General features: G+C 54.3%; 1 protein-coding gene across 4 annotated transcripts in view; it reads right to left on the minus strand.

Annotated features, from left to right (window-relative positions):
* The window catches only part of EPHB2 (EPH receptor B2), a 128,210-nt gene that overhangs the window by 90,074 nt on the left and 17,700 nt on the right, over positions 1-20,436 (minus strand). For all 4 annotated transcript variants that reach the window (XM_033079582.2, XM_033079580.2, XM_033079583.2 and 1 more), the window contains exon 2: positions 856-920. In XM_033079582.2, coding sequence (XP_032935473.1) covers positions 856-920 — 65 coding nt within the window. The remainder of the gene's footprint in view (positions 1-855; positions 921-20,436) is intronic.

The raw sequence follows: 20,436 nt of genomic DNA on the forward strand, positions 1-20,436 counted from the left end.
GCTGTCACTGCACCTTGATGCCCCACGTGGGACACAGAGCTGGCTGTGTTTGAGTATCTACAGGGGCAGGAAAACATCTACAGAAAACCACTCTGGTTTTCTCCCATGAGCGGAAGGGTGCAGAAATCACAGAATCACAGAATGTTCTGAGTTGGAAGGGACACACAGGAGTCCAACTCCCAGAAATCCCACCCTGTGCATCCCTGGGAGTGCTGTCCAAACCCTCCTGGAGCTCTGGCAGCCTCGGGGCAGTGCCCATTCCCTGGAGAGCCTGGGCAGTGCCAGCACCTCTGGGGGATGAACCTGATTCACTGCCTTGCCCAAACTCTTCTTTAAAGAAGCTTCTGGGTGGTCTTAGGATGTGTCTCAGGGTACACCTGGCCCTGGTAAAGAAGACAGACAGCTCTGCTGAGCCAGCACTCTGTGGGATGCCAGGGATGCTGGACAGTCCTGTCAGGACCAGAGCCTACTGCCTTCATCCTGCTCCAAGTGACAGGCAATGGAATAACAAGTGAGACACTGGGGACAAATGACAGTGACCTTGGCAGGTTGTTTCTTGCTCCCCTCATTTTTAGGTGGTTGCAGAGCAGCTCTATGGAGAGTATGGTTCCCCCTGCACCACACTGGTTTGACTCTGTGGGGTGGGAATTACACCCCACCAACACTAGGGTATTTTTTGGAGTATCCTCTCCTAGAAAACTACTGGAAACCTCAACTGCCACCTCTTTTTGTGCTCTTCCCACATGGCCAAGGCACTTTACATCAGTGCTGGACCTTTTCTGGGCCAAGCCTGCCACATTGATGAGCAGAAGAGGCCCCAGAGCAGCTCCAGGTGCCCAGAAGGTGATGCCTTACCCCTGATGGAGGATGCACTGTCCAGCCCAGCTCTGCTGTCGCCGTTGTGGAGTCCATCAGTGTCTCTGTGGAAGGAAGGTGAAACAGGGAATCACTGCATGCTGGTGACAGGACTGAAGATGGAGACAGGGACAGGGATGCAGAGGGGTTGGCCCAGGGCTGCAGGGCTAGAGCCCATCCCACCCTGAGCCTTTTGGCCACATCTCAGTCAGGGCACCCAGGTACTGATCCCTCCAGCCAGCTGCTCCCCACCCACTGCCCACTGCTCCCTGGCTCCCATCCAGAATCATGGAATCACAGAAAGTTAAGTTTGGAAATGACCTCCAAGATCATCAAGTGCAACCATCAGCCCAGCTGCAAAACCATGCTCATCATTAAACCACGTTCACAAGTGCCACATCCACACATTTTTTAACATCTCCAGGGATGGTGATTCCACCATACCCTGGTCCAATGCCTGACCACTCTTTCCATGAAGGAATTTTCCCTAATATCCAATCCAAACCTCACCTGGCACAGTTTGAAGCTGTTTCCTCTTGTCCTGTCTCTTGCTCCTTGGGAGCAGAGTCCAATCCCCACCTGGCTGCCCCTTCTGTGCAGAGCCACAGTTTCCCTGAGCCTCCTCTTCCTCATGCTGAGCCACTCCTGGTGCTCCAGACCCTTCCCCAGCTCCATTCCATTCTATGGAAAAGCTCCAGCCCCTCAATGTCTTCATTTTCATTAGGGCCCAAAACTGACCCCAAGATTTGAGGTGCCCTCCCAGGCAATGTCTCCTGTTATGAATGGGAACTCCTCCATCCATGAAGCAAACTGGATTTTCCTCCTCTCAATCCCAAATCCAGGTCCCCCCAGCCCAGTTCTACCCCTGCAGATGGGGAGCAGCCTGAGCAGGGATCCTCCATCACCTTCTGGTTTCTTTTGCCAAAAGCAGAATATTTTTCTCTCAGTAGAGATGCAGTAGAATGTGGAAAGGAACAGCACTTTTAGGCCTTAAAAGTACTAAAAAATTAAACCCCTGTTAAAGCTGGTTTTCCAGATGATTTGGGTTGAAATAGGTCAGGTGATGTTATCACTGACCAGTACAGACAAGTCCTTCCAAGCCACACAGCAGCAAAGCCTCTTCACCCTTCCTGCAGCTCATGATCCTTCCAACACTGGAATTCTTTTCATCCCAAATAGCTGAGTTAAACCAACTCCACTGATGGCACAAGGAGGGGTGCTCAGGTTGTAGCACCCCAATACCAACATGAGCAGGTGGAGGTGCCAGCCAGCCCCATCAGAAATCAGTGGGACAGAGCCTTGGAATCAGGGAATCATGGTTGGAAAAGCCATCCAACATCACTGAGTCCAACCATCACTGCAGCACTGTCATGTTCACCACTGAACCACGCCTCTAAGCATCTACACACTTCTTTAACACTTCCCAGAGAGTGCTCCAAAGTCTTTTTTGGACCCTTCCATGAGTGATTGCACAGCCTAGGTGACTCTCTGTCCTCCAGGTGCTCACTGCAATACAGGGATTTTTCTGCCCCACAGCCAGTGCTGGCAGTTTAAGAAAACAGGACAATATTCCCGAGTTCAGGAAATGCAGTTTAGAAATTCCACCCAAAGGCCAAACACCAAGGCTGACTGCACAGGGCAGCACATGGCCAGTGGCTCTGTGCAGACCATGGTGATGCCCAGAGAGGAAATTCTGTCTCTGCTCTGCAGGGACAATGGGAATCTGTCCCTGATTTCAGCACATGCCAGCTGCAGGGATGCTGGGAAGTGCCCACCCCATACACACCCAGAGTTCCAGAATGGTTTGGTTTGGGTGGGACCTGCCAGACCATTCAGTCCCACCCTTCTGCCATGGCAGGGGCACCAGGCTGCTCCAAGCCCTGTCCAACCTGGCTCTGGACACTTCCCAGAGTGGGAATGGGGAGTTACTGGATATAACCACATCCTTCTGCTGTCCTTCTCCCCACCAGAAAAAACCACCATTCTGCCACAAACCCCCCAAGAGCACCTCCACCTTCTCCACTTCCATTCCACTGAACAAAAACAAAGGAAGAAAAGCCCAGCCTTGAGCAGATCCATCAGGAGAGCCAAGCCTGGATGCAGAGGTGACAACTGCTCAGAGCATGTGAGCTCCCCTTCCCCACTGGCACCCCAAAAAGTGCCTCCCTGCACCTACTCCTGGCAGTAAATCCTCCTCAGACTGTGGCTTGTTCATTACTCCTGCTTCAAGCCAGCGGTTTCCAGTTCACAGGAAACCAGGATTTCAAAATTTGGTTTTATTCCAAGAGTAAAAAAGCAAAAAAAAAAAGTTCTTTTCAATTTTTCCCACCAGGAAGAGTTCTGGAAAAGAGCTAATCCTGAAATGGTGTGGGTTAGATTTAGGAAATTTCTTTTTAAACTGGATATTTGTTTACATAGGTCAATAATAGTGTTTACTTTTATCAGAGGATCTGGCTTTTTCATTAAAACACCAGTGGTGTTTGATCTGAAAGGAAAACAATATTTTTCACCCAGTGCTAGCAAGAAGCTTTAAAAAACCCCCGAATTTGTTACTTTATCTTAACTATCACTGACAGTGGTGCATAGTAAGTACATTAATAGCAGAGACTAAAATGGAAACGAAGATATATTCTAAGTCATTACAAACAATTCCCCAAATAAACTTCATATTTTGTAGCATTTTGCATTTTTAGAAGCCTTTTATTTAATGAAAACTCTGTGCAGTGGAAATGTGCTCGGTACACCACTGCCCTCACCCCCTTATCCTCAGCTGAAGGATCCCCTTGGAGCTCTGCATCCACTCTGGCTGGCCCAGGGACAAGGAGGAGAAGAAATTTGCAGGGTTTAAGCAAGTTTTTCCAATGGCAAATTATCTTCCCATAAAAAACACCAGATATTCCATTAATTTTAGTCTGGATTTACACCATTCAGCTGCCAGCTATTGGATTTCCTTTTCCTTCTCAAAAGACTCTGCAGTCCAAAACCTTTCCCTCTTGTGGTGCTCATGGGTGGCAAATGATCCATCTCCAAGACAGCTAAATTAGCTCAGCTTCCTTCTTCTTCCCCCCTGAACCAGGTTCCTGTCCTGGAGGCTCCTGGATCACCCCTCAGCTGCAGGGGGTCCCTGCACCCCATCACACACAGCTCTAACACTCCAATGTGCCCCTTTTGGGGCAGGTTTTGCACCAAGTTGCTGCCCAGCCTGAAATCCTTTTGGAAGTGGGGTTACACTGAGCAGAGAGTGCCTGAATTATAGAAAATTGGGAATAAGTGAAGCACAGTGACCTTGCAGGGTCAGCACAAGTGGATGTGAATCAGAACTGCAGAACCACAGAATGGTTTGGGTTGGAAGGGTCCTTAAAGCTCATCCCTGCCATGGCAGGGACACCTCCCACTGTCCCAGGGTGCTCCAGGCCCTGTCCAGCCTGGCCTTGGGCACTGCCAGGGATGGGGAGTCTGGACCAACCTCTCTGAGCAATCTATTGCAGATGCTGATGGACACTTCTGAGTGACAGGTGACTCCAGGCCCAGGGACATCTTTTAGACACAATTCTGCCACAGGTGTGAGCCCCACACAGAGTGTGACAATCCCCAAGGTTTGGGAGCCCACCACCCTCCTGAGGCAGCTCCTGCACTGCAGCTCCCACCAGGCTGCCCTCTGCCCCTGCCACTTGTGTGCCATGGTGACCTGTGCTGGGCTGTCACCAGCAGCTTCCCTGCTCCCACCTGGGGTTGCCCCATGACCACACAACAGGACCAGCTCCAAACCAGACCAATTCCAGCATGGGCAAGGCCAAGCCCAGCTGTTAATACCTTGACCACCACCCTGGCAACTTCACTCTGTCACAGCCACTTCCACAGTGCCATGCTGCTGGTTTGGCAGCACCAGGTAATGGGGTGAGAGGCTGATGCCTTGGCAGCCCCAGAAAGATTCCCCATGGCACCCAGGACATGGAGCAAAGCCATGTGAGAGAGGCAGGGGTGGGAGCCTGGCCCCTGGCCCAGCCCTGGTGCCTGTGATAGCTGCAGCTCAGTGCAGGGCTCCCTCCACAGCAGCCTCTCCTCAGTGTTTTGCTTCTCTTCTCCCCTCCTGCGTGTTTATCTGCAGCTTCACATGCTGCCCACGGCATTATAAATAAATCTGCAGCTGCTCCAAACCAGCAGACTCAACTTTGGCTGCTTCCCACCAGGAACCACGCTGCTCCCCAGCACACTCAGGGATCAGTGCCTGTCCTTCTCACTTTGGAGATGTTTTCTGAGCAGCTTCCTGCCAGCACTGAGGCCGGTCCCCAGCACTGCTGCCTGCTCTGAGAGCACACCATGGCTCTGGAGGGACACCTGGCATCTCCAGTCACATCATCACCCCCACCCACCACTTCCAGATGCTCAAAGCCACACTAAGGCAGTGTCACACAGAGGACCTGCTGTGACAATACCTGGGTGGGGGTTCCTGTGCTTCCTGAGGTCTTCTTGCTGCTCAGCCACAAGTGAGATGAGTGTGGGATTCTCAGCTGCACCAGATTTTCCCATCTGGCTAGATCAGGAATATGACTGGTGGACAGAACTGGGAGGGGAGGACAAGTCTGGGATCATGCTGGGTGGCCAGGAGTGGGGATGGAGAGTGGCAGGACCAAGGGACAGTGGCAGAGGCTGCGGGTGAAAGGGATTAACAGAGGAGCTGTGCATGCTGCAGACACACTTCTCTCCATCCAGAAAAATGACTTGCATGGAGTTTTGCCAATTCAGACCAATTTAGAGCATCTGGACCTGAGTTTCTCAGAAGTCCTGGCAAATGCTTCACATTCACAGGCTCCAAGCTCATCCAGATAAAGAAACAGCTGGACAAATAAATAGCCCCACAGATAGCTAGAGCCTCCACCCTCATTTTTCCACCCACAACTTTTTCCCTTCCCCTTTCACTCCTCACACCAGCCCCTCTCTCAGGGTAGGACACTTGCCAGGATTTTAATCCTGGTCCAGTATTATCAACACAGGGTGCAAGCTTCTTGTGGAGCCACGACCACATCAGCTGTGGCCAGTGCAGGGTGTGCAAAGCAGGCAGGATGATGGGTTGGGAGTGAAGCCATGCTAAGGCAGAGACAGTGGGAGCTCATTCCTTGTCACCATGTCCCAAAGGACCTCATCAGCTCCAGGCTGGAGGGACACTCAGTGTCAGAGCCCAGCCAGGTGGACAGCACAGGACTTGCACTGGAGACACCAGAGTCAGAATGAACTCCTGGAACCATGCACCCATGCTGGCCTCAGGTACAGCCACATCCAGGGCAGGGGTGGCTAATGAGAAACCCGTCTGTCCCCCCCAGGAGCCCTTGCCACAAGATCCCTTTACCCTTCCCCGAGCTGAAAGGCCCCTCTCTGCCTCCTGTGCTTTACTGGAGCCTGATGATGATATTTTTGCCAGCGAGAGCTGAGAGGGGCTGAGCAAAGGCAGTGGCCCTTCCCTGCAGCCCGAGGTTTGCTTTGCCTGGCCGGGGGCCAGCGGAACAAGCTGAAACCCAATCCCCCCCCGGCAGAGCCGCTGGCGCAGGAACAGCTCGCTGCATTGTGAGCCGGCGCCTACGGATACTCGGGATACTGCACTCAGGGATCCACTTCAGCTCCAGCAGGGACACTGATTGATAGGGAGCAAAGAGAGCAGGCTGACTGAGCTGGGATGGGGACCCTGGCACGCCCTGCTTGCCAAAGGCCACCCCGAGGTCATGCAGTGCTGCCAGCGCTGTGAATGCAGCACTGAGGTACCTGGTCATTCCAGGCCTTTCCCTGAAAAGTCAGGTCCAGCCAGACTCAGAGACCTAGGAATTAGGATGATGCCCATCATCTCCATCACACAGAATGCCTCTGGCCTGCCAAGCAGGATCAAGGCTGACAGAGCATGGAGCAGGGAGAGCTGACCCAGAGATGCTGCACAGACCTGTCAGGGGAATGATGTCCTCACTTTGGGGGAATCATGGAGCCTTCCTGGCTCCTCAGCTCCCCAGGACATCAGTCACAGTTCCTGCAAGCCCAGAGGCAGCAGGGGAGCAGGGGATGGAAGCTGGTGGGGATCAGCAGAACCTGCTGGGTCACTCTCACCCAGCTGCTGGGTGGTGCTCAGCTGCTCCTGATGCTCGGGGTCAGGACTGGTGTCAAACAAGGGCACGGCCCCAATGCTCTGCCCTCGGGACAGCATTTCAGCAATTCCAGGTGAAACTCCCCCTGCATTTCCATGAGGGAAATGCCATGAGCTGGGCTATGCTTTCCCATTCCCACCAAAATCCCTCCCTTACTCTGACTGCCCACACCTTGTCTGGCCCATCCTCAGGGGACCAAACCCAGGGCTGACATTGCTGTGCAGAAAGAAACCACTGGTCTTTGGCTCCCAGCCTTGCTAGACCAGAAAATACAGAGAGCTGGGCTTGGAGCAGAGCTGCACCTGGCCATGGGGACCATGGCAATGCCAGGGAGTGAGCCAGGAGCCAGGGCTGAGCACAGCCACAACCCCAGTAGCCTCCAGCCCTTCTTCCCAGCTCCTCCTCTCCCTGTGCCAGCACTGCCCTGCTGTGCTGACTGCTCCACTGCTGGGAAGCTCAGAACAAGGAGAAGACAAACTCAGCAACAGCCCATGGGGTTTTGCAGGTCACCCCAGCACGTTCCTTCTTTCCAAGCACTCAGCTGACCCTCAGCCAGTCCAGGACTGTCCCTCTCACCTGCCTGGCTGGGAGGAGAATGAGAGCTCCAGGTCTCAGCAGGGAATTCTGATTTTGTGACCTCTCAGTCCCTGCTGAAGAAGCAGGTGAGGCTGGATGTGAGGCAGGACCACTCTCCATCTGGCTGCCACATTATCCCACTCAGGATGCATCCTGCCCAGTTTCCCCACAGCAGCTGCTCCAGAGGTCAGCACAAGCAGGACAACCCCACCAAAGCTCTCTGGGAAGCTGCTCCAGCAGCACCAGGGACCCACTGGCAGCATCTGCCCCAACAGGAGCTGGGACTTGTAGGTGGTCTGAGTTCAGGCAAGGGCAGGCTGCTGGGAAGAGACAATGCAGATGCCAAATGCCAGCGAGCAGAGGCTCTCCTGCTGCTGCTGGGAATGCAGGAGCCATGCAGAGGAGACAGGGATGCAGGCATCTTAACAACCACTGCTACTGTCCCTGCTGCTTTCTCTCTGTGCTGGCACTGACCCCACTGGCTGTGAGACACCCTGAGGGAGGCCATGGCAAACTGCTGCATCCAGTCTCATCCAGGCCCAGCAGAGACTAAATTCCTCACTAAGCCTTTTTCCAAGAGGATGGAACAGGGCCATGTCTCTCCTGAGACACTCCAGGTCTCTCTTGCTCTCCTGGAGGTGCTCTGGGAGGTTTGAGTCCCAAGCCCTCTAGAAGCTCCTCCTAGAGGTGCCCCAGCCCCAAAGGAACCATCAGCCTCCACCATGCACTGCCCTGGTCCAGCTGAGCATGGCACAGCCATGGGGGATGTCACTGACACTGGAGTGTCACCACTGGTGCCCAGACACAGAGCCACCACCACTGGTGTGCAGGAGTAGGTGCCATGTGCAGCTCCTGGCTGCAGCATGCTGGCAAAAAGCTGCTGTATAACAAAATAACCTGCTCCCACCAACGGGGGACAGGGTGTGGCACCCAGGGGGCAGGGCAGCACTGCCCAGTCCCCTCTGATACCCACAGCCACCCTCCTGTATCCTGGACACAGCACCCTCTGTGTCCCCAGGCACAGGGACAAGGTGCCCTCAGGAGAGCTGGGGTGCAGCAGGAAGCCTGGAGGCTGCACAGCAGCACTGGGTAAGGAGCACATGTTCCTTGGACATCATCATCATCCCTTTCCCCACTAACCCCTGCCCATCATCTGATGTGAAGAGCATAGAGGGGACCAGGGGGGTGACACAAGCCCAGGGCATGGCTTTGTGGCCTGCTCTGTCCCTACTCCCCTTGGGGCCACCCCCCTCCCCACAGTGGGGACAGTGAGCACAGCCAGTGCCACCTCCCAGCACCGCTGGCACTAAATGAGGTTTTGTCACCCTGCTTGGTGGCACAGGCTGCAAGCAACTCATTCCCAGCAGGCTGCAGAGTCCTGCTCAGAATCCCAACTGAGCTATCCTTAATGGGCTTCAATTTTAATTTTCTTTTATTGGAAAACACAGATGGTGACCCCCCCTTCTCTCTCTGGCCTGAACATATACAGGATAATAACATTTACAGGGAAAGACGTTATCTGCAAGCAGCCAAAGCTGTAGCAAAAGCCCCACAGCCCTGCAGTGACACAGCTGTGCCCCACAGCCCTGCCTGGGCCACCCAGAGCCATCAATGGGGGGAAGCAGGACCAGGGGCCAGTGAAGAAGAATTAAAGAGCGGAAGAGTCCCTGGTGCAGCCAAGCCTCTCAGATTGACCTGGGCAACCTCCTCTGTGGTTGGGTCTCTGCAGAGCAGCAGGGGCACTGCCCAGGGCACAGGGATGCCCAAAGCTGCTGCCAGCACTGCTGTCCCAGAGCCACCCCTGCCTGCAGCCCACCCAGCTGCTCCAATATCCCTGACTGCCCGCAAGAAGTGCATGTCAGAGCTCAGCATGGCTGTGGGGAGGTGATGGCAGCACAGGGACAGGCAGGGACAGGCAGGGACAGGCAGGGACAGGCAGGGACAGGCAGGGAAGGACAGGCAGGGACTGGACAGACAGGGACAGGCAGGGACAGGCAGGGACAGAGAGGGACAGGCAGGGACAGGACAGGTAGGGACAAGACAGGCAGGGACAGGACAGAAGGGACAGGACAGGCAGTGCTACAGGCACCAGGCTACACCTGCACCAGGGATCCAGGATCAGGGTCCCCCAGCAAACAAGAATCAAACACCTCTGGGCTTGTGCCACATTAACACCCAAACAGCAGAGCCTGTGGATGCTCCTGCTCCTCTGGCACTGCTGGTGCCATCCTGGCCTCCTTGTGCACCCCACAAAAGCCCAAGCATGGGGTGAGCAAGGATGTCCTCTGTCACACACATTGGCTCTGTGGATCTACCTGACATTGCAGCTTTTGCCTGTTGTTACTGACCAGCTGGCATTGTGCTCCTGGCTGGCAGTTCCAAGCAGGAATGGCTTGGGAGGAGCTGCTGCCCTGCTTTTGTCCAGCATGGGAGGGACCCTCTGGTCAGCAGGGGGCTTCAGGCTCCTGGCTGGAGGAAGCTTCTCCCCAGGACAGATGCAGGAAAGCCCGAAACTCCTTCAAGGAGATTGGTTTCCCTGCAGTCCCTCCCAAGGCCAAAGCATCTCCCCACTGCTGTCCTTTTCTATCTCCAGGGGTCTGCCAGGAATGCCAACCCTACATTCCCTCCAACCCCACCATGGCAGGAAAAGTGCCTGAGGAGCTGTGGGCAGTGAGAATTATTAGTGAGAGGTAAATGTTTCCTTCCTTGGGAAAACCCCATCTTCAACACCTCACCACGGAGAGAGCGTCTCCCTTCCCCTCTTACACACTCATCCACCCCCACAAGCAGTGGCTTGAACTGAGGGATGCTCTACTGGTGAGTGCCACTGTGCTGGTGGTCCTGCTAGGGCAAGGAATGTTCTGCATCCCTCCCTCCTTTCCATCCATCCATCCATCCATCCATCCATCATCCATCCATCCATCCATCATCCATCCATCATCCATCCATCCATCCATCATCCATCCATCCATCCATCATCCATCATCCATCCATCATCCATCATCCATCCATCCATCCATCATCCATCCATCATCCATCCATCCATCCATCCATCATCCATCCATCCATCCATCATCCATCATCCATCCATCATCCATCATCCATCCATCATCAATCATCCATCCATCATCCATCCATCCTTGATCCATCCATCCATCCATCCATCCATCATCCATCCATCATCAATCATCCATCCATCATCCATCCATCCATCATCCATCCATCCATCCATCCATCCATCATCTATCCATCATCCATCATCCATCCATCATCCATCCATCCATCATCCATCCATCCATCCATCCATCATCCATCCATCATCCATCCATCATCCATCCATCATCCCTCCATCCATCCATCCATCATCCATCCATCCATCATCCATCCATCCATCATCCATCCATCCTCCATCCATCCGTCATCCATCCATCATCCATCCATCCATCATCCATCCATCCATCATCCATCCATCATCCATCCATCATCCATCATCCATCCATCATCCATCCATCATCCATCCATCCATTCATCATCCATCCATCATCCATCCATCATCCATCATCCATCCATCCATTCATCATCCATCCATCATCCATCCATCCATCCATCCATCCATCATCCATCATCCATCCATCATCCATCCATCATCCATCCATCCATTCATCATTCATCCATCATCCATCCATCCATCCATCATCCATCATCCATCCATCATCCATCCATCATCCATTAATCCATCCATCATCCATCCATCCATCCCAGTGCTGTCCCCCAAGCCCTCCACTGCAGACAAGCAGTCCTGGAGCAGGCAGGAGATGCTGTGGGACCACAAAGCGAGATCAGCCCCTCTGCCATCACCCACAGGGGCTGAGCAGGAGTTGGGGGATCAGGGACAGGCACAGGAGATGGGAATGCCCACTCTGGGATGCACCTACAGCTCTGCAGGCCAGCCTGGACAAGGTGGCAGCAGCTTGTGAAGCAGCTCTGAGGACAGAACACACCGAGGTCCAGGCTGCCATGGGGTCCTGGACACCCCAGGCTTGTGGAGCCTCTTCTCCTTCTCAGAACAATGGATGTGAGCCAAGCTGAGCCGTGAGCAGAGGATGTACCTGCTGTACAGGTACAGGCAGCCCTGATGTGCTGCCACGGCTGTGGGAAGGCATTCCTGCACGCATCAAAAAGAAACACACCCGGAGGTGGAAAAAGGGCAATTTCCACAAGTTGAAAGGGATTATTAGGAAAAATTGATCGGGAGGGAAATGTAAACAAAAACAATGAAGAGTAATTACGGCTTATGGCGGCTTTGCCAAAATCTCATAAATCTGCGATCATAAAAGAAGGCGTCTTGAGTTCAAAATTATCTTGGCTTGGAATAAAAGGAAAAAATTGCAGTAAAAATAAACATATTGTATAAATTAAACCCAGGGGAAGTTGGCAGCAGTGAATTAGCAGCTCTAAGATGCAGACAGTTGCGAAAGGATGTATCAATGAAAAAATTGATTGCCAGGAGACAGAAAGGAGGGGGAAGAAAAAGAAATTTTAAATACACCAAAATCAAACACAACCAGAGCTGTGGAAAGGCGAGTCCATGGGGATGCTCAAGTGTGGAGGCAGCAAACACAGACAGGCCAACCAAAACAAGGGCACAGTCAGGAAGGATGAGCAGCTGTGGGGACCTGCAGTACCCAGGAGATGCTGGAGACACAGACACACCTGAGACCCGTGGCTGGCAGCACCCCCTGCCCTGGGCAGCTGCTCCTTCCAGGAGCAAGGGCTGTGAGCTGCTGGGGTCAGCACAGCAATTCTGGAGTTGTTTCCTGATGGCAACATCAGCCCCAAGACAAACATTTGCTCTCCAGCAGCAAGGTATGGGCAGCAGAGCCCTGCAGAGCCATGGGGCAAGGACAGCCCAGGACCAAGAGCTCCCCTGTCCCCTTCCAGCCCCTTGTGCTGTGCACCAAGCAGGGACAGAGCATTCCCAGGATGGGGAATGGTTTTGTAGCATCACACAGGGCTTGGTGGAAAGGAGCTTGGGGGTTTTGGTTCAACCCCATCTCCACCCCCAAAGTGGGGCAGCTGGGGCTCTGGGATGAAGCCCCCATGCCTCGAGGACTTGCTGCCAGGTGATGTGGGCACATCCAGCTGCTCAGCAAAGCCCTCCTGGACCAGGAGGATCCTAAAGCACCAAGAGAGTGCAGAGAGGCTGTGCTGGCTCTACAAGCACTGCTGCAGAATCCACCCTGGTCCCCCAGGAATGATCACCAAATCCTGGCAGGAGAAACAGCCCAAGAGCTCTGTGAATGCCACAGCAGCCACCCAGACAACTCAGCCAAGCCAAACCTGAGAGATGGCCAGGGCATTAGCCAGGATACAGGAGAGCAGAATGAGCAGCAGTGAGGATGGATCCAGTGCTGAGAGCTCTGCAGGCCAAAATCTCTGTGCTCACCCCCCCCAGGCTGCACTGGAACCGCCCTGCTCTGCATCTCAAATGCTTTGTGCAGCTGCAGCAATGAACCCCCTCCACCCCAAACAGGATAAGGCAGCAGAAGTGTCAGATGCAGCCATGAACCTGTGGCTCCCCTGCATGGCTGGGGCCACCTCCAACAGCCCCACAGGCACAGGACAGCAAGGACAGGCCACCAGGAGTGTCCTATGGGAAGGAACTGAGGTGGGGAAGGACAGACCAGGGCCACTGTGCAAGGCCCCCCTTTCTCTGCCTTCTCACATCTGTGCCAGGAGCAGAGATTGCTCTTCTTCAGAGGGTGCCAGTGGAACTGAGACAGAGCCCCTGGCACTGTCTGCCCTGGAACAGGCTGGGGGATCAGTGAGCCCAGGGCACCCTGTCCCCCTGCCACCATCAGCACTGGGGCCTGCCAGCACAGCACACTGAAGGCACTGTGAGTCTGACAGTGCCTGTGCCCAGAGACACCCCCAGCACCTGCAGCTCCTGCTGTGACATGTCCTGGAGCCAGGCTGTGTCTGTGCCTCTCCCTGGCACCCCAAACCCCCAATACTCTTTGCATGGATGCATCTTGGGGGCCCTGGAAGGATCCTCCAGTCGCATTCCCACTCTGCAGAGAGCATCCCTGCATCTTGTGAGGATGCAAAGGATTCACAGACAGCCTCTAAGAGCTTTGCAGGATTTAGGGTTTGCTGCCTGAGCCTCATAAAGGTAACACACTTCCAAAATTTAGTTTACAGGGTGACTGAGGCATTACCTGACATCAGCCTTGACATGGGAAATCAGGTGAAAAGTGCTGTGCAGTGAGTGCCCCATCCCCCAAACTCCCTACTCAGCATGAAGCAGCCTTCATAAATCAATGTCTGCAGGAGGAAAACACGTGAGGGAGCAGCAAGTTCATCCTCCCCTTGCTGCTGCACTCCCAGTGATCCTTGAACACCACAAGTGTGATGGAAGGGATCTCTCCAGGGTGATGTCCCATCTGCTGCTCAGGGAGAGACTGGGACCTGTGGGATGTGCTGGAGTACCCAGGGATGCACCCAAATCTCAGGGAGCAATAAAAGGACATTGCTCTTCTCCCACTGCTCAGCACCCCATCCTCTCCTGTGCTTTCAGGACATGGAGCCCCTGGGAGCATCCCACAGGTCCTGCTGCTGCTGAACAAGGGCCTGAGCCCGCGGGGGCCAAGCCATGGGAAGCCCTGCACTGCTGTCAGTGATGCTGGAGCATAGCATGCACAGGGAATTTGTGGCAGGAACAATCCAGCTTAGACTGATGTCCTCAAGACCAGGCAGAGCAGGAGGTGGCACTCAGCCTCCTGTGTGGGCATCACTGGCACCACAGCACCCCACAAAAACAGTGATGAGCCTCCAGTGGCAAGGAGAGCCCAGAAGCTGCAGTGTAACCACAGCTCAGGTGTGACCCTCTGGTCACCTGTCCCCAGGGCAGGGTGCTGAGCACAGTCTGGGGCTTCCAGGGCTGCCAGGCCTGCGGGAGGTGCCTCTTGACACAACACACCCCAAATGCACAGGGCAAGGCTCCCCAAACCCCAAGTGCTTGGCAGAACACGGTACCAGCCAGTCCCCACCCTGCCACGAGGGTTAATTTAATCAAGTATCAAGAAATTCTCGCCTGTGAGGGTGGGCAGGCCCAGGAACAGGCTGCCCAGAGAAGCTGTGGCTGTTCCTGGATCACTGGAAGTGTCCCAGGCCCCTGGAGGACAGGAGTGGACAGGGCTCAGAGCAATCTGGGATAGTGGAAAGTGTCCCTGCCCATGGCAGGGGTGGGACTGGATGAACTTTGAGGTCCCTTCAAACCCAAACCATTTTGGGACTCTAGGTCTGCACCCCATGGCACTGCAGCAGCCTGGGCAGTGGAAAACATGTCCATGGGGTGAAAAACACCTCCTTGCTGCAGAGATGCAGCACTCCCCCTTGTCTCCTGATTCATCCTGCCTGGGGAACACAGGCCAGGGCCAGGGGGATGCTCTGGCCCCATCCATCCGCTCACACTGCCCAGGATTTAGAGCTGGAAAAAAATCCCTTGGCTGAGCCTTTGTTTACATTGCTCAGAGAAAATAATTAACTCTTCACATAGTTCTGGGCTTTAATATTCCATCCAATTCAAACCACTCTGGGATTCTCTGATTTAAGGAATTTGGTGAGACCTGAAAGCTGCCCCACTCCAAGCATGGCACACATTATAACTCCCTATAATACAGAGCAGTGCCAAACCTCAGCCCCACACACTCACTGTCCCCAGGCTGGGACTGATCCCAGGGCAGTGAGGACCCTGGAGCCTGGGAAAGGAGCCCGAGTGATGGGGGAGGTGGGGGCAGGGGGAGCATCCCTGCAGGAGTCAGCTGTGGTGGCTCTGGAGAGCCAGCTGGCCTCCAGCACGGAGCAGCTGGGAGGGTGTGAAACAAGGCCACCAGACCTCTGGCACCTTTCAGCCCTGGTAACTTTTGTTACCTGCAGGTATCATGGATTTGCTCAAGGTCACTGCTGTGACAAAGCTCCCAAAGCAAAATGCTGCACTAGAGAAACACAGGTGACAGGAGTGGACACCCAGAGAGCTCTGCCACCAGCAGCCAGGTGGGTACTGTGAGATGGCACATACACCTGGGATGGAGCTGAGCAGCTGGTGCCTGGGAACTGAGCCCCCAGCATTCCCTACAGGGATGGCACAAGGCTGGCAAATTCCCACTCAGTGCTGAGGGAAACACTTGCTTTGGCCAGCCTCACCAAAACTAACGTGTCTCTGCTCCCTGCAGAGCAGAGAAACATCAGACCCTGGAAAACACCACCCTGAGCATCTCAAACACACATGAACAGAACAGTTTTACCCTCTCTGCACCAAGCACTACCCCCCCCAGCAGGGGCAGCAGGTCCCAGAGCCCTGGGCCAGGAGCTGCTGGCAGCAGGTCTGGCTGTCCTGGCCAGGGGCAGGGGAACAAAGGCCAGCTCCTGCCCCATCGATCCTGAGGTCAGATGGGACAGGGGGGACATCTGCTCTGACCCTGCCCAGCCCTAGTGCAAGGATTTCCCCAGGGTTCCTCAGGCAGGGTGAATGACCAGAAGGAAGCAGCCAACACTGCTGTTAAAATTCCCAGCATGGAAAGCCCCAGCCCCAGTTTGTGCCCATGGGAAGGGACCAGGAGCAGCACAGGGGAAGTGCCAGCGATGAAGTGGCCAAGATCCATGCTGTAGGAAGATGCCAGGATAATCCAGATCAGCAGCTTGTGGCCAGGTATCTCCAGCCTTGCACTTGAAGTGCTCAAGGCCAGGCTGGACAGGACTTGGAGCAGTCTGGTGTGGTGGAAGGTGTCCCTGCCCATGGCAGAGGTGTCACCCCAGCCAGAACATGCCTGGGATGGCTGGAGATGGAGCAGCATTAGCCAGAGGGAAGAGCCCTGGGGGTCAAAACCAGTTTATGAGAAATCAGGCACCTTTGATCTACAGATTCGAGCAACAGTGAATCAACTCCACCCCTGGGTGATCTGCTGTACAGTTAATTAGACACGTTATTAAAAATATGCTCCTCTACCAGGCTGAATTAGTCCAGCTTCCAAGCCACAGAGTCCTGCCCTGTCTAATTAAACAGACTTTCCCAATTAACAGTCCTTCCTGCAGGCCACTGCCAGCAGACAAGGCAGCAGACACTCCTCCATCTCCTGAACAAGGCCAACAGTGGGCAGGATTCCACACCTTGAGTCACCACCATTAGACTGGTTTATTTTTATGTGGATTCTCCTTCGGCTGCGGACACCAGACACAGATCCAGGGGCAGCGAGGGCTGGCCCTGGTACCACAAGGACAGGACATGCAGGCATGTCCTAGCTCACCAGCCCAGACCTCATCACTCTTTCACTCCAAGGGCTTTTCAGAGCTAGAGATTTCCTGGTTGTGCCCACAGCTGAGGACCACACTGTGCTCCCAGACAAGGAGTGCCCATGCTCAGACCCACCTCTGCTCCCTGATGTGCCAAATTCCCTCAGGTGTGACCAATCCATCCCCTCCAGCCTTTACTGCTCTCCCAGCACTGGGACTTGCTGCAGATGGAATCTCCCACCTGGTTATTTCCCTCTGACCAGCCAATTTTAAGCCTCTCCAGGACACACCTGTAAATTCATCTCCTGCTGGAACAATTCCTTGCTCCTCATGCTGCAGAACTGCACATACAGGTGTGAACCCCCTGCTTTCCTCTGCAAAGCTCTTGGGGTGACTCATCTGTTCCCTGGTTTGAAAGCACCAGCTGCTGCCCCCGTGCTTTTCTCCATGCTGAAGCCCTGTGCACCCACACCCCCATGGAATCCCTTCCCTGCAGCCAGCCTGAGCTGCAGCTGGATCCTCAGGGCAGCTCTGTGCCCCATGGTGATGCAGAACACATCCTGCTGCTGCCCTGCTTCCCCAAACCCTGCACCTGAACCCGAGGGAATGGCTGAGGCTGTGTTAGAGAGGTTTTGGATATCAGGAAAGGTTCTTCCTCCAGAGGTGCTGGGCAGTGCCCAGGCTCCCCAGGGAATGGGCACAGCCCTGAGGCTGCCAGAGCTCCAGGCACAGGGCAGGGATTGCTGGGGTGTCCTGAGCAGGACCAAGAGCTGGACTCGATGTTCTTGTGGATCCCTTCCAGCTCAGGAAATTCCCTGATTCTGTGAGCCCCACATCTCCACTGGCAGCACAGAGAAAGCACAGTTCCCCTTGAAGAGCACTGCTGTGAATTTGTTTTTCCCCTTGGCTCACAACCCCGTGGGGTTCCAGAGCTGACTGTTCCCAAGCCAGCAGCTCCACCTCACAGGAGACAGCCCAGATGCCCAAGAGCCTGGAGGGGACCCTGCAGGCTGGGCTCCCCTCCCCACCACCCTGACCCTGCCAGCTGGGAGCCTCCCCTCACTCCAGAGGCTTTTATTAGAAACACACAGCCACCAAAGGCTGCGAGTGGAATCCATTACACAGCGTTTAGGACGAATCATTTGTATTTCACAGCTCTCAATCCCTCTGATTTCACAAGGAAACGGCTGTTAAAGACCATGCTGCAGCCAACAGGGAGGGGCCAGGTGGGAGCAGGGATTGGGGAGAGCATTCCCAGATCTGGGATGGACCTGCTCCCACACCTGCTCACATCCACAGCCGCATCCTCCACGTCACAGATGCTTTGGAATGTGGGAGGAGGCAGCTCTGCTACCTGCAAATCATCCCCCCCACCTCAGTCAGGAGATTCTGGAAGCTGGGATAGGACTGCAAATCACTGCTCCAAGGAAAAAGAATCATAGAATCCCAAAATCATTTGGATTGGGAGAAAACTTAAAGATCATCCATGGCAGGGACACCTTCCACTGTCTCAGGTGGCTCCAAGCCCTGTCCAGCCTGGCCTTGGGCACTGCCAGGGATCCAGGGACAGCCACAGCTGCTCTGGGCACCCTGTGCCAGGGCCTCACCACCCTCACACTGAAGAATTTCTTCCCAATATCCAACCTGACCCTTCCTTCTGGCGATGGTAAGACACTCCCCCTTGTCCTATAACTCCATGTCCTTGTGAGCAGAATCTCTGACGCTTCCAGTGTTTAGTGCAATGTTCTGGCAAGGAATTCTGGATCTGTGCACACATTTCCAGTTTGTGCACACAGGAAGGTTGTGAGCCTTGCCTTACAGACAAATAAACTTATGGATTAGCTCCTTTCCCACCTCCTCCCAGGTGTTTCTTTCCCCAGCCTTTGAGGACAGGATCTCTGGGGCAATGGGGATCCATGGCCAAATGGGATTGGCACCATCAGGCAATGTGGGTACCACCAACACCTGGGGCAGAATGAGAACCAAAAACATGGTTTAAACCATTCCCAGAGAGATGCAATTTTGTAAAGAAAAAGCTGGAAGTAATGAAGGGAAAACACAACCCTCACCCACGCTCAGCTACGTAGAAGGGATCTCATCCCATAAAACAAGAACAGTGACTCATCCCATAAAATGAGAACAGCAAGTCACTCCAGGGTGGACATCCTGACCCACAAGAGACCGTTTTAAGATGTAAATTGTGACTTGGGATGTTAAAGTTGGACATTAACAGATGATTTAGGACATTGCTGCCCCAGGAGGGCTGGCCACCAGGGACCTGGAGGTCTCCAGCACTGGAGGTTTCCAGGATCTGGTTGCCCAAATCCACAGTCACCTTGATCACTGCTGCAGCTGGGACAGGGGGACCTTGGGGACAGAGAACCAGAGCTGGATATCTGTTCTGATGACAGATGGAGCTGGTAAATCTTGCTTTTCTAGAAGGTGAGACACAGCAGGATCTAAAATCAGTGCTATATAAAAAAAAATTATCCCAGCCACTATCTCATCCAAACACCCAGTGCTCCCTTTTTCTGGCAAACAGAACTACAACTGCAGCTCTGCGTTGTGTCCCCAGGAAACACAGGCTGGGAACACCATCATTCCCACATTCATCACCTGAGGATGTGGGAGCCCTCACAACCCACCAAGAACACTTCTCAGCCTAACCCAGGATGTTCATCTGTTGAGTATTAGAATTTTGGTGGGGGAAAAAATAGCATTGCTTCCTCTTTATTGTGTTTTGCAGCAAAAATCCAGCAGGTGCATTAAGCCAGCAAGGCAGGAGGAAGGCAGGGGTTCCCTGGACTAACACCAGGCTTAGGGACACCAGCAAGTCTGTGCCTTGGCATTCCATCCTGAAAATCCAGAGGCCCAGCCACCCTTCAGTGGTGCCAAAAGGACTCTCCCTCCTTAAACTGCAGCAATGCATTGACACAGCAGGACTTGAACATCCCAAAACTAAGAGACATCTGCAAACATCTGGCAGGTGCCACCTTCACAGGTGAAGGCTGGTTTTGCCAGGGCAGTGGGTCCTTCTCAAATCCATCATCAGTGGTCTTTCCTCAGTCCTAAAACATCCTGTTAGCTCACATGATAGCTTACCCAAGGCTGAGGAAGTCCTGGACCCCCCTCTCTGTTTCAGCAGGAAATCAGGGCAGGGCTGCTGAGGAGGAGGATGGTGAGAGCCAGGAGGGGTGAGTGCAGGGTGATCAGCATGCCTGGCCCCAGCTGCCACAGCAGACTGCAGTGTCACCTCCCCACAGCACATCTCCATCCCTGCAAAGGGTGGGATCCAGCACTGGCACATCGATCCATCAGCTGGGACTGCTCTGCACTACAGCCTGGAGCAGCTGGGGGAGCTGGGGAAGGGGCTGGAGCACCAGGAGCAGCTGAGGGAGCTGGAAAGGGGCTCAGCCTGGAGAAAAGGGGGATCAGGGGGGATCCTGTGGCTCTGCACAACTCCCTGACAGGAGGGGTTGGGCTCTGCTCCAGGGAACAGGGACAGAAGGAGAGGGAATGGCCTCAGGCTGGGCCAGGGGAGGCTCAGGGTGGACATCAGGGAAAATTTCTTTATGGAAAGAATGGT

The sequence above is a fragment of the Catharus ustulatus genome, chromosome 24 (genome assembly GCF_009819885.2).
Source record: "Catharus ustulatus isolate bCatUst1 chromosome 24, bCatUst1.pri.v2, whole genome shotgun sequence".
Taxonomy (NCBI): Eukaryota; Metazoa; Chordata; class Aves; order Passeriformes; family Turdidae; genus Catharus; species Catharus ustulatus.